Source organism: Etheostoma cragini, chromosome 17 (assembly GCF_013103735.1).
Source record: "Etheostoma cragini isolate CJK2018 chromosome 17, CSU_Ecrag_1.0, whole genome shotgun sequence".
NCBI lineage: Eukaryota > Metazoa > Chordata > Actinopteri > Perciformes > Percidae > Etheostoma > Etheostoma cragini.
This window is the reverse complement of record NC_048423.1, coordinates 13,257,889-13,279,294: the sequence shown is the minus strand read 5'-3', so window position 1 is coordinate 13,279,294 and position 21,406 is coordinate 13,257,889. Positions and strand designations below refer to the sequence as shown.

The window sequence follows — 21,406 nt, the reverse complement described above, 5'->3', positions numbered from 1 at the left end:
CCTTGCATGTAGAGTGGGTTGTATAATCCATGTTACCGGTCAGATTTAAGCATAGGAATATAAAGGTCAACTGTGAACAATGATGAGTTGTTCAGATAAGTAAGTTACAACAAGGAAAATCACAATATTGGTACACGTTTTATTTTGGAATCTGTGTGCGGATTTTGAAAGTTTGATTTTTCTTTTTTTTTACTTTTTCAAAGTAATGCGTAAATTACAATATCCCAGGGTTTAATGTGTTTGCCATATTTCACTGTTTCGTAACGTATTCTGAAGTGAATTATTGGCTTTTGTTTTCAGAATTCAGATTTGGGTGGTCCTACGCTAAATGCCTTAATTCTTTAGAAAAAAAGTAACAACATTGCATGCTCACATGCTTGATCGGCCCTGCAGACTAACTCTTTGTGCTGGTTGTATCCTACAGGCCTTCAAGACACCAGTGAACAATTAACAGTGGACACAATGCATCTTCTCTGCTGGAACACTTTAACCCACAACAATACCAATTAACTCACCGGACATATTGTGCTTATTACCATTGCGAGACCAAAGTGGCGTATGGCGAAATAGCATGTTTACAGCATACTAGACTTTTACACTATTATGATGAAAGAAAAGCTGATTCTGCATGTTTAATTTAAGTGCTTGAATATGTTCTCCTCTCTTGTTTTGCTATTTGTGTTCCCAGACCATAGGAACAAGTCTTTATGTGAACACTGTCTGGTTTTGGGGTTTGTTTTATATGAGTGTTTTTGAGTGTGGCTATGTTTAATGCCAGCCTTTTGATGTCAAAGTATGATATTTACTTGGTGTTTTTTTTTTATTCTCGTTTGACAGTCTTTGTTGGAGAAACACAAGGGGTTTACGGAGAAGTTGGAGGAAGTGTGTGATAATCTCACCCTGACAGAAAACCATCTGATCGGTCATCAGCAACAGGCCGAAAATGCTGAGTGTGTCACAGACCTGCAGCAGTACCAGCAGGAGCACCAGGTTTGAAATATTTTCTCTTTGCTTTTTAAGAAGCACAATATGTGTCCAAGTTTTAATCAGTTATAATCGGTTTATTCCGTAACCCCACTATTCCTCCTGTCTGATCTCAAGGCCCTGCAAAAAGATGTATTGACAAATGCCAGTGCCTTGAATGAGGTCATCACAAGTACTAAAAAGTTTCTGGAGGAAAACCGGAGCAAGCTAATGCCAGATCAAATCGTCGTTATTGAGAGCAAGTTGGAAGAGGCCAAAAGCAGAGCCAAGCTCATCAACCAGCGGGCCGAGGAGTCCAGGAAAGATTTGGAGAAGGTTGTTACCACAGCCATAAAACAGGAGAGTGAGAAGGTCAGTGTTGATATTGCCTCCACATGTGTGTGTTAAAGGAGAATTCTGGCCAATTTTTACATTAATCTTGATTGCTATAAATATGCAAGTACAAAGCCTAGTTGATCTTTGTGCTAGTTCCCTTTTCCGGCTGCCTCCCGCAGCCGACAACAATTTCCCAAACGCCCGGTGGTGTGGTGGTGCTGTGGTGCTAAATTTTGAAGAGGACATAAACTACAATTTGTTGCCGCAAAGGGATGGATGACACCCTCTACAACCCCCAGTTGTCGGGGGATTGTTGTTGGCTGCAGGAGGTGAGGAAGGCGGTGCAAAGGCTGCCTGCCCGGCTAAGGAATCTACCACAAAGATCTATACTGTCAAGCCTCCTACTCGCCAACACCAGATCAATCACACACAAAATGGATGAGCACACGTGTGTATTATGTTTGATACACACTTAACTGATGTTTTTATGATTTTCAAAAAAGCCTGGCTGAACATACTTATCAATAGCAACTAACAGCTAGCAGCTAACAGCTAGCTCTAGCAGCTAACCAGGCCCACTGGCAAGAACAAGTCAGCGTAGGTAAATTAAAACAACATCTGACGTGAAAATGCATCTAGATGTTACGTAAGGGCCCTGTTCGTGTTATACAGATATATTAATTGCATTGGGTGTCTGTTAAGAGGCACAAAGGCACTCCAAAACATGCCCCGTTAACTGCCGTTTTAGCTCAGTGGAAGCTTGTACACGTAGCTGCAGCTACTTTGTGTTGCATACACTGATTCAGGTCGGGGGGTTTTCAATCAAAAGTATGCATGTTTATAGCGATCAAGATTACCTTAAAAATTGGCCACAATTCTCCTTTAAATTATTGCTTAACTAAATTGCAACGTATTACATTATTTTTGCACTATTCAGTATTTTCTTAATACGTAATCTATGTGTCTTCTCAGGCGGCAGCTGTTGAGCGTCTTGAAGAAAGTAAGAACAAAATCGAAGGTCTCCTGGACTGGATATCCAACATAGGAAATGAAAACGAGAGCCGTCTGGATCAAACTGACCATATAAGTAAAGAAAATGGAAACTTGCCTAAAGAAACCTCAGCCACGGGACTGATAGGAGAGGATGACGATGCCAATGGAAACGCTTTACAGACCACTGAAAAAGATTTTGGCACAGAGACCAGCGGCAAGAATGACTGCTCCTTGGACCTGGATAAGCAGTATGACAGGGTCAAGGTACAGTTGGTTTGTTGCAAAAATGTAGAGAAAAAAGTTTGTTCCTTACATGTGGGAGTGTTTACAGGCACAGACTTTGTTTCTCAACAGTGCACAAGTTACTTAAGATCTCAGAGCATTACTTGAGGCAGATCATCCAACTTATGCATCTAAAGTTGAAAGACACAAGTGGCAAAGACATTTTCAAAGTTCAATGGTATAATCAACTTCCAAGCATGGTGAAATGAGTAAAATACCAACAATTATAAAAACTCAAAAATTAAATTTTATTAGATAATTAAAGAGTTAACTACATCTTGTTAACTAAAAATGGGTTGTAATTAGAATATGATTTGCCATCAGAACACATGAAGGTGATGAGATGGGTTACATGGGTGAAAATATACATAACCGTTTGGTTTATTAGTATTTAGCAGACTTGAAATTTGAGTTGAAGAGACACAGATTAAAGCCTAAATGATTAAAGCCTAAATGAAAAACACAGTAGTATAAGTTATGTTATAATGTTTAAGAAATGTAAATAAAGATAAAATTGCAGCTGTATGTATTGGTATGGTGTCCTCCAAGCTCTATTTTTCTTACAGGCCCGTCATCAGGAGATTCTGTCTCAGCAGCAGGATCTGATCGTGGCAACCCAGTCAGCTCAGGCTCTGCTCGACAAGCAGGCTGACGTGCTGTCTCCCAAGGAGAAGGAGAAGCTGCAGAAGAACATCCAGGAGCTGAAGGGACGCTACGAGGCCTCGCTGACACAGGCTGAACAGCAGATGAAGCAGGTGCAATGTGTCCAGGAAGAGCTGAAGAAATTCCAGGGTGACTGTGAGGAGTTTGAGGGCTGGTTAGACCAGGCGGAGGGTGAGATAGAGGAGCTGGGCGCTCCTGCAAGCTCCCTCAATATGCTCAGCGATAAACACCAGCGACAGAAAAGCTTCTCAGAAGATGTGATTTCCCACAAAGGGGACCTTCGCTTCATCACCATGTCAGGACAGAAAGTGCTGGATGTGGCTAACGCCTGTGGACTGGCTGACTCTGCAGCTAAGAATGCTTTGCTGGACATGGATACTTCAGGAACCTGTTCTGTTGTCAAAGACAAATTGGCTTCAGCAGCCAGCAGATACAAAACACTACATTCACAGGTACCAAGTCTGCAGTTGTTTAAATGGATCTTGAGCTTGCAATGACTTATGTTTGCCACTATGTGGGAGCATTTGTCTTAATTTAAAAGTACAGCTCAATACTATCTTCTGTAAGCATTGTGAAAAGGTCAGATGGAAAATTGCTACTTTCTCTGACACACACCGAACATTGTCCATTGTTATCTTGATGTTTTGAGCCTGTGTACTTAATTATTGTTTTCCTGAAAATCTTATACATACAGTATAATTTAATTTCCTTCATTTCAGTGCAATCAACTTGGCAACAACCTGAAAGATGTGGTTGATAAATACAAGAAATATGACGAGTCGAGCACTGGTCTTTTGAAGTGGCTGAACAGCTCAGAGGAAGAAGCAAGAAAGCAGCAATCAGAGGCCATAGCAGCTGACCCACAAACACTACAGAAACAGCTGGAGGAGACCAAGGCAAGAAAAAGTGCAAACCAGGGCTGTCAAGCTTTGGCCTCGTCTTGGTATTGATTCCAAAGCTCAGCTTTATCTCAGATTGTGGTCTTTTTTTAACTTGTTATACATTTCTTTCATATTTCTGTGAGCCCTCTCTATATCCTGAGGCTAACACAATAGTCATATGAAAAAAATATTTTTAGATCTTTCCTCCCAGGTAATTTTATTTTGGTGAATTGGAATATTTACAGTTATATTACAGATGTTTCTAAGATAAGATGAAATTTTATTTATCCTGAGGGGCATTACTGTGCAGCTGTCGCATTACAAACGTATCAAATCTAAGGGACCTTTTAACTGTTCTGAATAATCCAAGTAAAGAAATAAAGACTTGCTTTGTTAACAAGTAACATGTGCAGATCTTGGAGCACACCATATACAGTGTTTCCACTGACTTTAGTGCAACATAGTTATTTTTAGCTCTGTGTTCAAATTCAAACCCACATGTAAATAGTTATCTTTTTGGTTACTCAAAGCCTACATACTCCTACAGGAGAATAAGAAACGATGCTATCTCTCTCAAAGCTTTTGGCAGCAGTTAGCTTGACCATTTCTCTGTAGGGAGGTAGTGGCTTACAGCATAGATATCCCCAGATAAGAGGCGCCTGTGGGCCAACCAAGGAACACTGTACTTTTAGCTTTGGTTACAAATCACTGCAAAAAATCCTAAGCCTTTCTGTAGTTGTAACAGTCGAATCAGACAACCATATCTGTGGAATGACTCAATATTTATTATCCATATTTTCTTGCACATCATTACAATTTACCTTTAATCCCCCACATGGGTTAAATGCATGATCTTTACAGTATAAAAGCAGACAGAGTACATTTATTTTATGAGGTTACACTTTTATTTTCTTTGACCTCCTCTTACTTATTGATCCACAGACCCTACAAGGTCAGATGACAGGACATCAGACTGCTATTGATACACTACGCAAAGCAGCTGAGTCTTTGATAACATCTGAAGGAGACCTGCTGAGCAACTCGGACGATATCCAGGAGACAGTAGGTGAGGGGAAAATCCAAGTAGGGATCCTAGTTAACTTAAATTGTGGATTCTTAGGATTCCAGTCATGAAATGTGCAAATTGAAAGATGCCAGATATTGAAATAACTCTGAAATTATTGTGAAAGATTTGAACTAAAGTATTTCAAAGTAAAGCTTAAAGTTCATAAATCACATAGCCCTGCAAAATGTACAAATGTTATGAGTTTGAAATATGGCTCTTGGAGTGTCTCATTTGTATTCCTTCTCCCCAATCATTAGGTTCTTGGCATACACTTAAAAATGCTTTTACTCTACCAATATCTTAGTGAATGTTATCCCTAGCTACACTTAACGCCTTAAGAAATTCATAAATTCCAAATATGTTTCTGCTTGGGTTTGAAATGTTTATCTCACAATGTGTCCCTAACAATGAGAAACTGTTCAGTTTTAAACATAACCTGATTTGTTTACCTGCATTGTAGATGACATAGTTGAACGCTACGACAACCTGTCCAAGTCTGTGAGTGATCGAAATGAGAAACTGCAGATCACCCTTACTCGTTCCATGAGTGTGCAGGACGGTTTGGATGAGATGATGGAATGGATGGAGGGAGTGGAGGCCAGTGTAAAAGAGAAAGGACAAATCCCCCTGGACTCTGCATCCATTGGAGATATCCTCAGCAAAGAAGTAGTATGTATTCTTGTCATCATATCAGCAGTCCAATAACTAGAGACTGTATTGTGTTGTGCTGTCAACGTTTGACTTTTTTTCTTTTTCCAGTTATATGACTTTTTCTAGCCATTAAAACTGTTCCATCCTGTATTTTTTAAGGCATTAGAGCAGGACATAGCAAGTCGCCAGAGCAGCATCTCAACCATGAAAGCCAAGGTGAAGAAGTTTGTGGAGACTGCGGATCCTTCTGCTGCTGCACTTCTGCAATCTAAGATGGATGCTCTCTCCCAGCGTTTCTCTAACACCTGTGACAAGCATAAGCAAAAGGTTTCCCAGCTGGAGCAGCTGAAAGAAAAGGTGGAACAGTTTGAGAAGGTCGCAGATAAAGTTCAGCAGTTTGTTGTGAAACGTTCACAAGATCTACACGACACAGACGGGCCAGGAAAAACCTTCCATGAACTTTCTCAGCAAATGCAGGTAAATATACTGCTGATGCTGTTTAGGACCATAAATAGATAACATTTTTTTACACTTTCAGTATTTCATCCAGAAATCGTTTAATACAGCAAAGAATGAAATTTATAATTTCACTGTAGAACACCAAAGCTGAGATGGCTGAACATGCCAGTGATTTAGAGAAGCTGCTGACTCTGTCCACGGAGCTGTCTGAAATAAGCCACGATGGAAACAAAGTCCAGATCCAGAGCAGGATGGACGATCTCTCAAATATTTTCAGCACCTTCAAAGACACTGTCAAAGAAAAGTAAGATGGGGACAAGGGAGGGGGAATATAAAGGTATTTGTCTGTACAGTTTTAATAAAACTAACATCTTTTCATAATGTTTGTATAATGTACAGATGCATGCGTGATATGACCGATTCTTGTTTATTACAGGGAAGAGGAGGTATCATTCTGTCAGGACCAGCTGGGAGAGTTCAGATCTGCAGCTAGCGCCCTCACCAAGTGGCTGGAGCAGACAAATGAGAAAGTACCTGCGGTCCAGCTAAGCAGCAGCGTGAAGAGTCTAGAAGAGGACCTGCAGATAGTCAATGTGAGTCAAGATAAATACAAAGTCTACTATACTGTGGAGACAAGAATTATTCTTGTAGAGATTTTGTCTGACTGAACTTTCAGTGCTGGAACAGAAGCAATGTATGTATCACTTTCTATCTGGCACAGTATAGGAGTGTGTTTTGCAATATATATGTTAAGTGTGTTTTAATAGATTATAGTCCTGTCCTCCCTATACTCCCCACCATCTTAACATGCTTTCTCTGCCAACTAATCGGTCAGATGGATGGTATGTGTTTACACAGGATAGATCTGGGAGTGAAACACTATGTTGTCCAGAAGAGAGACTATTTGCTTCAGAAGATGTTACAGAAAAGATCACAAAAGTAGATCCTAAAATAGCACAACAAATAAAAACCAACAGAGGCCAAATTATCTATTTTTTCTGGTTAATCCCGTTTCTCACTTGCATTTACAAACATCAGCCTTTGCTTTTATGTGATATAATAACATGTATCTGTCTGATTAATCAGGGCTTGTTAGATGAGTGGACATCCAAAGACCCTGCTGTCCAAGACCTGAACAGTAAAGGGTCAGCGCTATGCAGCCTCATGACTTTCCTCACATCTCCCGCCAAGACCAAGGCCCCTAACAAGTCAGGTAATCGTCAGCACACTTAACCTCATATGTTTGAATCAATCAGTGGATGGGAAGCATGGTGTTTGGGTGAACTTCTGAGTAATGTAGACTCCCTAACCCTTAGAAACCATGGAAAGATCTTGTGCCAACGATCCTAAATAGTCTGCCTGGCCTTTACACAAGCTTTGTCTTATGTCTTTGCATCAGCTCATACTAATGGTGGCGGTCCAGCAAGCCATTCCTACCTAACCAATAAAGGTAATCAATTGTGTACAGTATGTGGATGCTGCTCTGTAAAAACATTGTTTGTGGTGTGCTGTGTAGGTATAATGGCTGGTTTTCAAAACACTGCTATTGTCTGTGGGGGATCTATGCCAAACAAATAGCAACTTTTGAAGATCACTGTAACAGTATGTTTAGATTATGAGTGATAAAGTTAAAGGAACTTAGACACTGCTTTTTTAATGTCCCAATTGAGCAATTACGCCTCAGCCAAACTCCATAGGGAGTGAGAAATTTCACAATTTTTCATCATGTCATATCAGTTTAGTTCATCAGTTGATAGCAAGTTAATCAACATTTAAAGGCCCAAACATTCATTTACACACAGAGGGAGGACAATTGATAAGATAAGAGCTACATTCATTGGTACTCATGCAAGAACATGTTTATGACTCTCTTACTGTTTTCCGTGAGGTTTGTTGTCAAGCCAAAATACATAGCAATACAATCTAAACAAAAGGAAAAAGCCTTTATGCACACCACACAATATTCAATTCACATATTTTTTCATTTATTTTTATTATGTTTTATTTTTTGTAGATTTTATTATTTTAAACTCCAGATTCATCCAAAATATAAGCATTATAATGCTTAAGTCAAACATGCGGAGAAAATCCGACTAATTGTAGATTACTTATTGGACTTGTATTGGTAAATGCACAAGTTCTCCTAAATCACTCGAATCTGCCACTCCAGAATAAACCTGTTCTTATTAGTTTTTCTTGCATGGGGCCCAATTTTGAACTGAATTAATCATTTACTGGGATAAGAGCCACGGATTTTCACAAAGGCTTCAATTCCATTTGCTGTGAGTGGGTGTTACTTACTACTTCACTCATATTCTGAAAATATTGTTCCATAAGGCTACTATATTAATGGTGTCTCACTGTAAACATAACCTCATGATGATGACACTTTGTCTATAAAGTCCTGGTAAGGAAACGTGATAGAATTCTTTTTGACGTCCACAGAGCTGATGTTGATTCAGCAGAACATGTCATTCGTCAAAGAGGGATACGCAAGCCTTGGGGAAACGCTGGAGGGTCGGGCAGCAGAGCTGAGTAGTTTGGTGCAGGAACTGAAAGAGGCCCAGAAGGGGACAGACAACATGATGATATGGCTGAAGGACATGAAAAAGACTGCAGCATCTTGGAACAAAGAAGCTACAGAGAAAGATTCAGTGAAAACACAGCTTGAACAGCAGAAGGTACTTGTTGTCGCTCAGCAAATGGTTTGATTATGTTCTGAAACTGCACACAGTCCTCACTGTTTGTTTTTCTTTAAATAAGATCACAGGCTTAAGCAGTTGTACATTTTTTATCATCTCAGGCATTTGAGGATGACATGAAGCAAAAACAGGAGCAGGTCCAGAAGATAAGAGAGACGCTTCTCAACTTGATTAAGACTCATCCGAACTCCCCCGAGGCAGCAAAATGGAAGCAGATGCTGGCAGATATAGGTATGCACCAAGGTGTTGTCTCCAGATGGCCCTTGGTAATTTATGTCACTGAAACGGTCAGATGTGTGTTGGATCCCACTGATCTCATAACAGAACTGGCATTTGAGTAAAGGCAGTAGTATTCATCTAGTCACATGCATACAGAAAGTGTCTCACTACCTGCTCTCTGCCACAGCAGTTAACTTAACACATTCATAGTGCCAAGTCCCGCGCAGTGGGAGTTTTGCTACGAGAACAGTGGATAGAAAGGTGATGTTATGCTGACTAATGCACACTGGTGTGAATGTTCTGCCCTCCTGCTCAGATGCTGCTTGGGCAGATATCAGTGGCTCTGTTGAGGAGAGGAAGCAGCACCTGGAGCAATCTAACAAGAACCTGGACATCTTCCAAACAACAGAGCTGCAGCTTGGTCAGTGGCTTTCAGAGAAAGAGCTGATGATGAGTGTCCTCGGACCCCTCTCGATAGACCCGAACATGCTTAAAATGCAGAAGCAACAAGTTCAGGTAAGCATGGTGCAGGTTCTTGGGAATAACTTTGTACCTGAGTTGCAAACGTAAAAAGAGATAAAGTATTAGTCCTCCGGGCGTCCCGGGTTGGACCCGGTTAACTGGTTAAGTCCTTTGGAAGGTCCAGTTTGGAACTGGTTAAGTACTCTGATAAGCCAGGTTTGGAACCTGAGTTGCAACATATATACAGTATAAATCCTATGTGAGGCCCGGGTTGGACTTGGTTAACTTGTTCTTTTACTGCACGGTAAATTTGATTCTTGCATTTTATCTGTTTTGAATGTTTTAATTGTTTTTTATGGCTCTTTAATTTTCTACGCAAAGCACTTCAAATATCCCTGTTGCTGAAATGTGCTATACAAATAAAGGTGCCTTGCCTTGCCTAACTTGAGGATTGTGCATTTCTAAAGAACCAGAATGTCATGTGGTTGGAATGCTCATCTTGACTGATTTTTGCCATCCAGATCCTCCAGAACGAATTTAAGAGCCGAAAACCTCAATATGAGCAACTAGAGGAAGCTGCCTCTGCCATCCTGAGCTCCTCATGCAAACAGGACCCCTCAAGTGGAAAGCTAGTGCGGGAGCGGCTCGCTGGCGTCACCCAGAAGTGGCAAGGTCTCACAGGAAAGTTGGACCAGCGAGATAGCCTCATCGACCAGGCGGTGGTAAAGACGGGGCAGTTTCAGAATTTACTGAGGAGTGTCAATCAGACTGCCACTCAGCTGGAGAATCAACTCACCAATCATCAGGGCCACAGCACCCAGCCCGAAGCTGTGAAGAAGCAGTTGGAGGATGTCAATAACATCTCAGCACAGCTAAGAGACGAGAGGAAGAAGCTGAAGGAGGCTGAAGCCATCAACGCAGAGCTCATAGCAATGGTGACTGAGGACTATCTCAAAGCAGACTTGGTCAGGCAGCTGGAGAGTGTCAGCAAGCCTTTCAAACAGCTGGAAGAGAAAGCAGGTCCGCCTTTTAACCTAACCCAATAATATAATGTTGTAATGTTTGGAAAGAAAGAAACATTCTATTTGTGTTGGTTCAGACTAAAATATATTTATTCTATGACAACAATTTCCCGACAGGCTTTTGTAGTAATTGTAGTAATCACAGTTGCTCTTGTAAAGTATTCAAACTCTGTCTTTTTGTCAACTGTTTTTACTATTAATTTTATATTTGGCTTGCATGGTTTTCCTTGACTACCCACTAAAGTAGATCACAGATGTGGAATACAAAAGTCAAATGCAGCGATATTACTAGCTACTTTTTCATTTCACTTTTTGCACAAGAGGTGTTGCAGCATTTAACTCACTAATTGCCATATTTCTCTGTTGTAGCAAAGCGGATCGAGCAGCTCAACTCAACCTTTGCCAGCTCTCAGCAGTTCCATCAAACCTCTAAAGACTTCCAGTCATGGCTGGGTGAGAAGCTTCAGGAACAGTCTAAGCCCCCGCCCATCTCTGCCAAAGTGGACATCCTGCAACAAACCCTTGAGGAGCACAGTAAACTCCAAAAGGCTTTCAGTGAACATGAGAAAGCTTATAACACAATCACCGGTGAAGGGGAGATGCTTCTGCACAACACTGACGGTGCAGAAAAGTTGGCACTACAAGGGCAGCTGACTACGCTCTCTTCCAACTGGGAGGAGGTGAAGAAGAGCTATGTGGAGCATGCTGACAAACTTCAGACTGCTTTGCAAAAATCTATGAAGTATCAGGAGCATGCAGAGAAGCTCAGTTCTTGGATCCAAGAGTGTGAAGCTAGCAAGGGCCGAGTTAAACTCACTGTTGATCCGATCGCTGTAGAAAGCTCAATTTCTCAGGTCAAAGCTCTTCAGAAGGATGTTGACAAGCACAGAGGGATGTTGGAGCAGCTCAACACTGCTGCAGATGGCCTTCTTGAGGTGGCCAACACAGATACTGAAGCTATCAAAGAGGAGAAAGCTAGCATTGGCAGAAGAGTAGACAATATAGTAGAAAGTCTGCAGAGCAAAAGGGAGTCTCTGGAGAAGGTTTCTCACACAGTTAAGGAATTTAATGATGCCTATAAAGAGGCAAGGGGTCAACTTGAGGGGGCTAAGAAGCAGGTGGATGTCTATGAGTCACAGGGAGTGCAGGCACACAGCAACAAGAACCTAACCAACATGAAAGCCCAACAGAAGAGTTTAGAGGGAGTGCAGAACCAAGTAGAGCACCTAAAGACCTTGGCCAAGGAGCTTGTGGTTGATGTCCCTGATGCTGATGGAGTGACAGACCTCTTACTGCAGGCTGACAATGTGGAAAAAGACTACAGCACCCTTAACAAGAAACTAGAGGAGACGTGCCAAGTCATGGAGGGTAAACTGCAGGGTATTGGGCAGTTCCAAAACCGTATCCGTGAGATGTTTACCCGTTTCACAGACCTGGATGATGAACTGGACAGCATGGCTCCTGTGGATCTTGACTTGGGCACTCTTAAAGAACAGCAGGACAACATTCAGAGCTTTGTGGCTAAGCTGCAAGAGCTGATGGCCAACACTGCCAATGCTGGAGACAGCTGTAAGAAGATGCTAGAGACTGAAACCTCACCCGACCTGTTAGGCCTGAAGAGGGACCTGGATGCTTTGAGTAAGCAGTGTGGAAAACTGTTGGACAGGGCTAAAGTCAGAGAGCTGCAGGTGCAGAGCACTCTCACCAAACTGGAGGAGTTGTATGGTAACCTCCAACAAGTGGAAGATAAACTTTACAGTGCTGTCGGCAAGGAGGCGTCACAGGAGGCAGTCGGCATGGAGACCGATGTCATCAACCAACAGCTGGAGGCCTTTAAGGTATGGTACCCCCAACATTTATTTTGTTATTTAGGCCTAAACATGGAATTTCATTGAATTCAATTGGTTAAATAAAGAAAAGGGATTGTATTGGATGAAAGAATATTTGTAAAATTGAGGGCACAGTTACCGTTGTTTTCGTCTTTTTTGCATGAACTTTATTTCCGAAATAGATTAAGGCTGCAACAAATGATTATTTCAAACCCTAACTACTAATATTGTAAAAAATTAAGTTGCATATTAAACTGGGCCTACAATAAAGTGTAGGGTGGCCTAAAGCCTTTACACATACCATTTTAGTGCATAGTATTCTAAGCTATTGAATTAATAATTTTCAGCATGATTTTATAAATCATCTTTTAATGTTAACCGTACATGTGGCATAGTGAATCCTTGTTAACTGTGGATGGATTACTTAGTGACTTGCTTACCCATGTGCCATTAAGCCTATGATCAACGGGGATTTATATTACTAATATGGTGAATTTATGTTGAGACGTTCTGATTTTGGAAAAATCTAATATTAGCTTAAAACAATAGTTTTATTTAAAAAAATTACTCAAACGATAAATCAATGATTATAATAGTTGCTGAATTATGTTGTGTTGATTAATTGACTTTGTTTTAGCTAACATAGACGTCAAAGGAATTACAGCTATGTAACATTGAATCAGAGAGAGGTTTAGAATAAGTTTCAGTCTTTTGGGGTTAGTGAGGATAATGGTGGAACAAATTCCAAATTAGACCCAACATATTTAACATTATTATCAACTCATGTGCTCTTACAATTTGTTCATAATAGTTCAACTGAAACTAATTTGAGAAAAGCCTTTCTTTTAAAATCAGATTATAGAAAAATTAACATGCATACATTTGATTTGGTCATTGTAATTAAGTATTCAAACGTAATATTATCTTTCTTTTCATCCAAAGATTGTGGACACTAAGACAAAAGTCCCTTTTGGTATTCAAACAGGCAGTTATTGTCAAATGCTATTTGTATTGTTACTATGAACAGAGCATTTGTCAGCCTGTTAAATAATGAATTCACAGTACATGAATTAAACTCTGCTGAACGCTGTATTCTCACCTAGATTTCATATATATATATTTAAAAATGTAAATGTTTTAGATGCTGTCTGTCTATTTACAAAACCTTGCAACAGGGCAGATTACCAACAGGCTTTTCACTGAGCACACTTGCTATATACATGGCAATCCTCTGGGGACTGCTGGTTCATTAAGGGCATCTGGTGTTAACAAAAGAGCTGCGGCCCATGTGCAGTGATGGTGTAGGAGGGCTGGACCGTCACAGCCAGGTGGTCACCAGCAGGACGTCACTTGATTCAATGGTCCCAATAATGAAGCTGGGCCTGCATCTTGATCTCTTAACATTTAAACTGTTATTGTTTGATGCATGGAACTTCATAGCCTGACATTATCTTGGGCTCTAAGCTTGTTATAGCCTGGTGATAATTTGACTATGTTGACATAGACACCAGTTAGTAAAGTGATGGTTCCAGTATTTACTGCTGGGCTGAGCGACCATCAAAGCTTGTGAGACACACACTTATAGTAGATTTTATAGCTGATGCAAAGCAGCCCAAATGCCAATGAACAATAGAATCCCAGATTATATAGATTATTGTTTAGGCTTTTGTGTATTGTAGTACAAATGTTTGGACTAAACATGTACAGTTAATAAAAGTAATCGTATATGCAGTAGAGCCTGACCGATTTTTACGGCCGATACTGATACAAATATTTGGGTAATAAAAAAAAACAGAGATTACGATTTATTGGCCAATATATAATTTTTTTTTAAATAAACTGCAACAAAACATAGACAGATTTTCCTAACATTAGTTATTTGTAGTTATTTATGAGTTTTCACTAAAAAAATATATTAATTTGTTTTTATTGTCACAACAGAACAGAGGAACATCAAAATATATTAAAGTTCTAATAAATAAAAATACAAACAAGATATGAAACTTAAAATGATTTAAACAAAAACACGTTAACCAACAGCCAACCGTGTATTTATTGTGTTTTTTTGGTTATCGGGTTTTTTGTTCTAAGAACTTTTTTTTAATTTTTTTTATTGACCATTATAAATGCCGATATGATAGTTTGGGAAATTCCTAATATCGACCAATATTATCGGTTGGGCTCTAATATGCAGTACTACAAGCATACCACACAGCTTCCTAATTGTTATAATGGTCTGTTTTCAATTCTTCTGACTCTCCATATTGTCTATAAATGGCGACATTAGTTGTTATCAGTGAGGAATAAAACAAGGGGCCATTAGCAAGATTTACAGACAGATGCAAAATATTTTAAAAGCCTAAAAAATTCCTGTGGAGTTTTCCAAAGGAGGATTAACCTATATTTAGAGGTAAAATAATGACACACTTCTTCATTTGTAGTATTAGATAGTAATACTATAAAACAACAGCCGAGTATAGGCAAATGACACAGATCTATCCTAAGATATAGGTCAACGGATTTTATTTATTTTTTTAATTACGGGGGGGGGGTGGGGGGGGTGCTGCAGGAGGGTTACATCCAAGAGATACATGGATTGAAATATCATGGAAGTAGCGGGGGTGTCAGCTTGTTATGTGGCGTTTGGTTTAAACGCCTTTCAGGGAAACTATTAAAAAGAAGTGATTGATTCAAATTGTTGCTCAGCAGCGTTGTCATGGTGCATGTTTTACCCCCGCTTTGTCCTGTCATCAGTCTGGGTTGAGAGGGCATATACGGCCCTTAGCTGCTGGTGGGAAAACCTTTTGTACTCATTGGTACCAATACATCAGGAGGAGAATTGCCAAAGCCAAGCACTATCAAGACTTGATTTGTTTCTTTATTCAGTTGCAGCTTGAAAACATTAGATGACTGTGTCATATTTTGATTCATGTTCAGTTGGTCATGCTCTTGTTTCTGTAGGAAAGTAGGCTTTGTTGGCAGCTGTTGAGAAAGAAATAAACAGAGAAAGACAGCGCTTGGATTCGTCTCTTTTATGTGCTCTTACCATTTTAGGTCAAGTTTTGAAAGAGACATGCCTGACTTCATGTGTTTACTCTGGTATTTCACTTGAGATTTGCACTAGCTCGGCTGAGGTAGTCATGGTGTATGTATATCTGTATGTGTACCTTAAAGGGCAGCTCTAGTGACTCAACACCACTGGGGGTTGACGTGTTTGTCTTTTCTCTCAGACATTACATCAGTGTCTCTTACATATTCGGGAAGGAGTTTCTTCCATCTGAATCCTGCTGTAGCTAACTCGGTCCATTGAAGTTAATGAGGGCAAAAAGTGTCATTGTGACCACGTAGTGTCGCTGACTCACAGCCACATAACAATGATACACTATTCTTAAAGTGAAACATGAAACCTCTGTGGGATAGTTGCTATGCAGGTACCATTGTACACTTTTCTTTGCTGTCGGGCAATTATGTTTTTCCACAGTTGTTGCTTCTATCAAAAGTTTATATTTGCAGATTTTCGTAGCAAACTGAATATCTAAGATAACATTAATTAACAATGGTGGAATTTAACAATGCTTTGGTCTCTTTTCCATAGAAAGCACTTTGCTCCCTGTGTGACTCAAGTTTGTTGCTTAGCTGCCGTTGTGCTGTTGTATGCAGTGCTTCAATGATATCCAGCGTTCCCAATTTCTGTATTCCAATTTCCATATAGATACATGGGACAGGGGGGACAAAGGGCATTGCAGCAGCCAGGAAAAGGCTGGAATATTTAAAAAGTAAGCAGGTTTCAATGGCTGAACATCCTTTTTAAAACCCCACTAGATCCTAACTGCTTATTTATCTCTGCCATCATCCTCTTTCCATCTCCTCTCATGCATGCAGATCAAGTCAAAGAAGTTGGGATTGTTCAGCTCCTTACCGGGCCACTGTGGTGTAGACAATCAAGGAAACAAAAATAAATTCCATTCATTATCTCCCCTATTCTCCTTTCTTCTCCTGCCCCGGTCACTAGACATAAAAAGTGCCTTCATGCACTTGGCAGAGCCGTCAGTGTTAAATTACCTGGGACCTGTGCCTCCCTCAGCATTCCACAGTAATTAAGAATATCTGCAGGGTCCACAGCAACCGTCCATAGAAGAAGAAAACAGAGGGCAAAGAGAGGAAAAAAAGGAAAAGTGTGTATCTATTTCAGAATAGTGTGATGTCATCAGAGTGGGAGCTGCCTGCTGGTCTAGGTTTCTTTTTTGTGTAGTAATAAAACTGGTGCGTCTCCATTCCCTCAGTCACTCACAAGAAGAGAAAAAAAGTAAGTGATTGTGTCAGGATGCAGAAGATGGCTTAAAAGTGAAGTCATATGGGCCATGCTGACATAAGGGAGAATTAGAAAGGGGGGGCGGGGGGCGCGGCTCACAGCACAAATGGAGTTGTGGCAGATGTTGTCTGAATAATGAGCGGGGGCGGGGCATGAAACCCTCTGCCAGGAGGGTGTCTGTCATTGCAAGGGAGCGATGAGGGAGAAAGGGCAGGCTTTTTTGTTTATCCAGGAGTACCAGCTCTCCCCAGATCTACCCACAGCTTTTGGTAGAGCCTGTTGGATTTGCCTGTGGATATTTTAACTTTGCACTGAAGATTTTCCTTTAGCTCACATGGATGCTGCGAGGATTTTAGGGGAAGAGAAGCACTTTGGACCAGAGGAAAAGGGATTAAGTATTGGCAACGCACAGAGAAAAGCCTAGAGGAATATTTTTGGGATAGGTGAATAGTGATAGTGTATTGAATGACTGGATTTTCATTCCTACTACATAATATAAAGCTGTTATACAGTCCTAGAGAGATTTCTTTGAGATTTTTTATATTGTTTGCCATATCTGTTTTTTTAAAGCCTTTATTTTATTTTAACTAGATCAACTTAAACCATTATATGCCCATAATTTTTAAAAGAACATTTTAAATTGTGGATTTTATTTTTATTATTTATCTGTTAACTCTTCATTTTAAAGAGGAGAAAACTGTTGATTTTGCACAGGATTGCTCCTCACGTCAAGTAGTCAAATTGTTCTTTTTAATCTCAGCGTGCACTAAAACAACATATACCTCGAAGGATTTCACTACATCCTTAATGTTTTCTTTGTAGTGAGTATTGACAATTGTTTTAGCATGGGCAAACCGCTGAGCAGACCAGATTGCCTCAGACAAAACCCTTCCTGTGTGGGGAAGGGGGAGGATGAGGACTTGAACATTGATGACTGCTATGTGCCCCAGAGGTCCATTTATGACACCGTCCGGCTCAACGAGCAGATAGACTCGGCCTCTAAAGGCAGCCTTTCATCCGGGCACTTCACAGGCACCTTACCTTACACTCACCGCACGTTGGACATCAGCAGCACGTGTGGAAATGGAGCTCTATCAACTTCTAGTTCATTTGAGCTCCGAACCCGCAAACCTGCCATGCTGGATGAACGTGTCATTTTTGATAGACTTAAACTCAATGGGCACATAATCAGGGCTACTGATACAGTGCTGCCCAAGTCACGTCTCCAGGGAGGAGAGAAGAAGGATCATCCACATCATCGTCGTTCCTGGCGGACTTTTGCCCCAACAAACATGGGCGAGTATGCGAGCCGCAGTGGGACCTTATGTTCTGGGAGTGTGGAGAGGCCGGGGTTGAGCAATGGCAGGAAAGGGCAGAGTATGACTAGCTCACTGACATCTGAAGAGGACTCAGGTCTATATAGCCCGACTGTGGAGAAGGAGAGGCATGCTCATAGATCCCACAAAAGAGCAGGCCCCGGTACAAGGAGCCTCTCGTCTTCGGAGGCGATGCATATGTCCGGGGACCTGAGAACTGGGCGATCGCTAAGCTCAGGGCCGGAGGAGTTCTCTTTCTCATCTGCGAGGGACAACAGGTCTCTTTACCACAGCAGCAGCTTGGTCCAGGAGCTGAGACAAACAGAATTGGGTGTGGTGGATCTAAATGAAAAGGACACCCTCAACAATGGAGAATGCAAATACTCCACAGGGAGGTTATCCTCAGGGTCAGCCTCCAGGTCTCAAAACGAAAAATTGGGATGGTTTTCCAGGACTTTAAAAGACTATGATGAGCTTTCCACAGCTGAGCTGTTAGAGGATGTATCATCTCAGGACGACTGTGAGTTGGTCAGTGTGGTGGTGACACAGCCTGAGACATATGGAAACTCTGTAACTCTACCCATAGACAGCCGCCAGCAAACCGAAGAGTGTACTGTGCAACAAGGGGCATCCAAGTACAACATGGAGGAGCTGGAGGAGTTTCTGCAATCAGTGGAGGCCTGTCTGCCGAAAAGTTTACAGACGTTCCAGCATGCAGGAGAGCAGGAGATAGAGGCCTTACTGAATGCCATTGCTGCATGTCCTGAAATGGACCCTATGGGTTATTTCTCCCCACAGGTGCGCAACAAGAGCCTCATCCTTCATTTCTGAGTTTTGTTCATAGCTGGTCCAGTACATGTTACACCATACGTCTCTTTGGATGAGTTTTTCCCAGTTGCTGGCTTGGTGTTTTACTTATGTCTGATTACATGATGAGTGAAATAGGTTTTGCCCACTAGTTCAGCCTGTGATTTTGCACAGCTGAGTGTTAAATGTTAACTATGCTTTACTAGAAGCTGTTGCCTGGTTAGTGTTTGGATTTTTACCACCATTTCTGAGGTGATGTTGTGTCTCTGGATATGGGAAGACATCCTGGCATAATTTTTGACTTTTTTTCCTTTAAAAACTAGATATTTATCATCCTATTTTATACAATCAGGTATTATTGTCACATTTTTGATGTGTTTCAGATTTACAGATGTTAGTTTGTGTAAAGCTAATCAACACACAATGATTTGAAGACAGTTGTTACAGGGAGCAACATTGTAATCAAACTCTTACAGTAAAAGAGGCATTATTCTGAATGAATTAAAACTTTAATTTGGTTAAGTTCCAAACAATGTAATAAAAAAATGACTGCATTGTGAAATATCTGGTCTTTACAATTGGAACATAAATCCGTTCTGTTAAATGAACCTCCAAATAAAGGTTATGGCATTATAATGTGAGCACTTGGATTTATTCTGATTTGTCTTTAGGCTTTCCAGAAAGAGGACATTGATCCGTTGCAGACTCAGCTTCAAGACATCAGCTCCCTCGGCCACGGTCTGATCCAAAACGCTGCCAAAGGCACCAGCACCAAGAAGCTTGAGGATGACCTCGAAGAAGTCAACACAAAGTGGAATACCCTCAATAAAAAGGTTTTGTTTTATACTACCGGTCCGACTGGTTGATCTTTGCTTTTGAACATTGGTCATTATTGGAAGTATAAATAGATATTGTCAGTATAATGAGTCATCCGTTCTTACTATTTGTTATAGTGTTATCCTTTGATGAGTTACTGGGTGCAGTTTGAAGTTTGCTTTAACAGGTGACATCTATATTTACCATGTGGTCTGCAGATTGCTGAGCGTTCAGCCCAGCTGCACGAAGCCCTGTTGCATTGTGGGAGGTTCCAAGATGCTTTAGAGTCACTGCTCAGCTGGTTGACTGACACAGAGGAACTCGTGGCCAATCAAAAACCTCCATCTGCAGAGTTCAAAGTGGTCAAGGCACAGATACAAGAGCAGAAAGTAAGCCGGTTATCACGTGGTACAATCATATTAAAACACACTAACTGTTAAATCTTTCCACTTCAATAAGCCATTTGTTTTATTAAGTCGACATCCTTTGATAAACACGAGTGTGGTTCACAAAGCTTTTAGTTTAATGGATACTTTATTTGTGCCTGTTAGATTTACTGTTTTTCACCATCAAGCAATGCATGCGGTCAGAACATGTTAAAGGCGCCTAATAACTCTCCTCCTTTGTTTGCCTTTGACAGCTCTTACAGAGACTGCTGGATGACAGAAAGCCAACAGTGGAGCTGATAAGAAAAGAGGGAGAGAAGGTTGCAGAACGGGCAGAGTCTGTAGATAAAGAGAAGCTTGCAAAAGAGATCGGATGCCTGGGGCAGAGGTGGGACACTCTGCTCAAGAAGGCTGAAAACAGGTCTGTATAAACCCGTAATGTTAAAAGTCCTTCTAAAGGCAGTGCTTCAGCGTACTTCTTAAAACTTGCTAATGAAAAGCTTTCCTAAGATATAATTTGTTGTGTGTTTCTATTCCTTAATTGAACTTGTTTTTGCCTTGATTTGGATCTGGAAATTTTCAAAACCTATAAAGAACGCCAAACTCCTAAATTCACATTTCCTTTCCTCCTACTGAAACTTAAAGCAATAGTTCATATTTCAGAAAAATGCACTTATTTGCTTTTTTGCAAAGAGTTAGATAAGAAGATCATTACCACTCTGAGAGTGGTATCGATAATGAATAAGCGTATTTCTAGAAATGTTCATAGATTTGTCACTTTGAGTTTGTTAATTAGATTAGATTAGATTAGATTATACTTTATTAATCCCACAACGGGGAAATTTTGTTATTACAGCAGCAGCAAATTCTTCAATAACAGCAAAAACAAAAACAAACAAACAAGTAAACACACAAGAAATACAGGCAAACAATAGACAATGATTATATGGTAGACTGAAAGCAAGCAAAATGGCGTCAAATAAAGGTATTTTAAAGTGCGGTTGCCATGATACAAGAAAGAATATTGCGGTGTAAGTGACGTTAAAATTAAAATGAATGTGTAATTAGAGTAATAAAGTAAGAGTCGGTAGCATAATCTAAATTATATTAACCTGCGACCATAAATATTGAAAAGTAAGTACTTGTAATAAAATAATATAAATACCGATAATAAAGATAAAGAGAAAGTGTGTGGTGTAGATGGGAGTAAAAAAGATACAGAAAAAGGAACAGAAACTACA

At 40.5% G+C, this 21,406-nt stretch overlaps 1 protein-coding gene across 20 annotated transcripts in view; it reads left to right on the top strand.

The window, feature by feature from the left end:
• The window catches only part of dst (dystonin), a 107,433-nt gene that overhangs the window by 61,451 nt on the left and 24,576 nt on the right, over positions 1–21,406 (top strand). For 19 of the 20 annotated variants that reach the window (XM_034898751.1, XM_034898746.1, XM_034898745.1 and 16 more), the window contains 20 exons: positions 838–990; positions 1,102–1,335; positions 2,272–2,556; positions 3,141–3,689; positions 3,957–4,133; positions 5,061–5,184; positions 5,645–5,853; positions 5,995–6,312; positions 6,432–6,598; positions 6,731–6,887; positions 7,381–7,507; positions 7,694–7,744; positions 8,740–8,975; positions 9,098–9,227; positions 9,532–9,731; positions 10,199–10,697; positions 11,069–12,537; positions 19,635–19,796; positions 19,998–20,168; positions 20,420–20,586. In XM_034898751.1, the coding sequence (XP_034754642.1) occupies positions 838–990; positions 1,102–1,335; positions 2,272–2,556; positions 3,141–3,689; positions 3,957–4,133; positions 5,061–5,184; positions 5,645–5,853; positions 5,995–6,312; positions 6,432–6,598; positions 6,731–6,887; positions 7,381–7,507; positions 7,694–7,744; positions 8,740–8,975; positions 9,098–9,227; positions 9,532–9,731; positions 10,199–10,697; positions 11,069–12,537; positions 19,635–19,796; positions 19,998–20,168; positions 20,420–20,586 (5,585 nt within the window). The remainder of the gene's footprint in view (positions 1–837; positions 991–1,101; positions 1,336–2,271; positions 2,557–3,140; positions 3,690–3,956; positions 4,134–5,060; positions 5,185–5,644; positions 5,854–5,994; positions 6,313–6,431; positions 6,599–6,730; positions 6,888–7,380; positions 7,508–7,693; positions 7,745–8,739; positions 8,976–9,097; positions 9,228–9,531; positions 9,732–10,198; positions 10,698–11,068; positions 12,538–19,634; positions 19,797–19,997; positions 20,169–20,419; positions 20,587–21,406) is intronic. The other variant, XM_034898743.1, reaches the window with a different exon arrangement.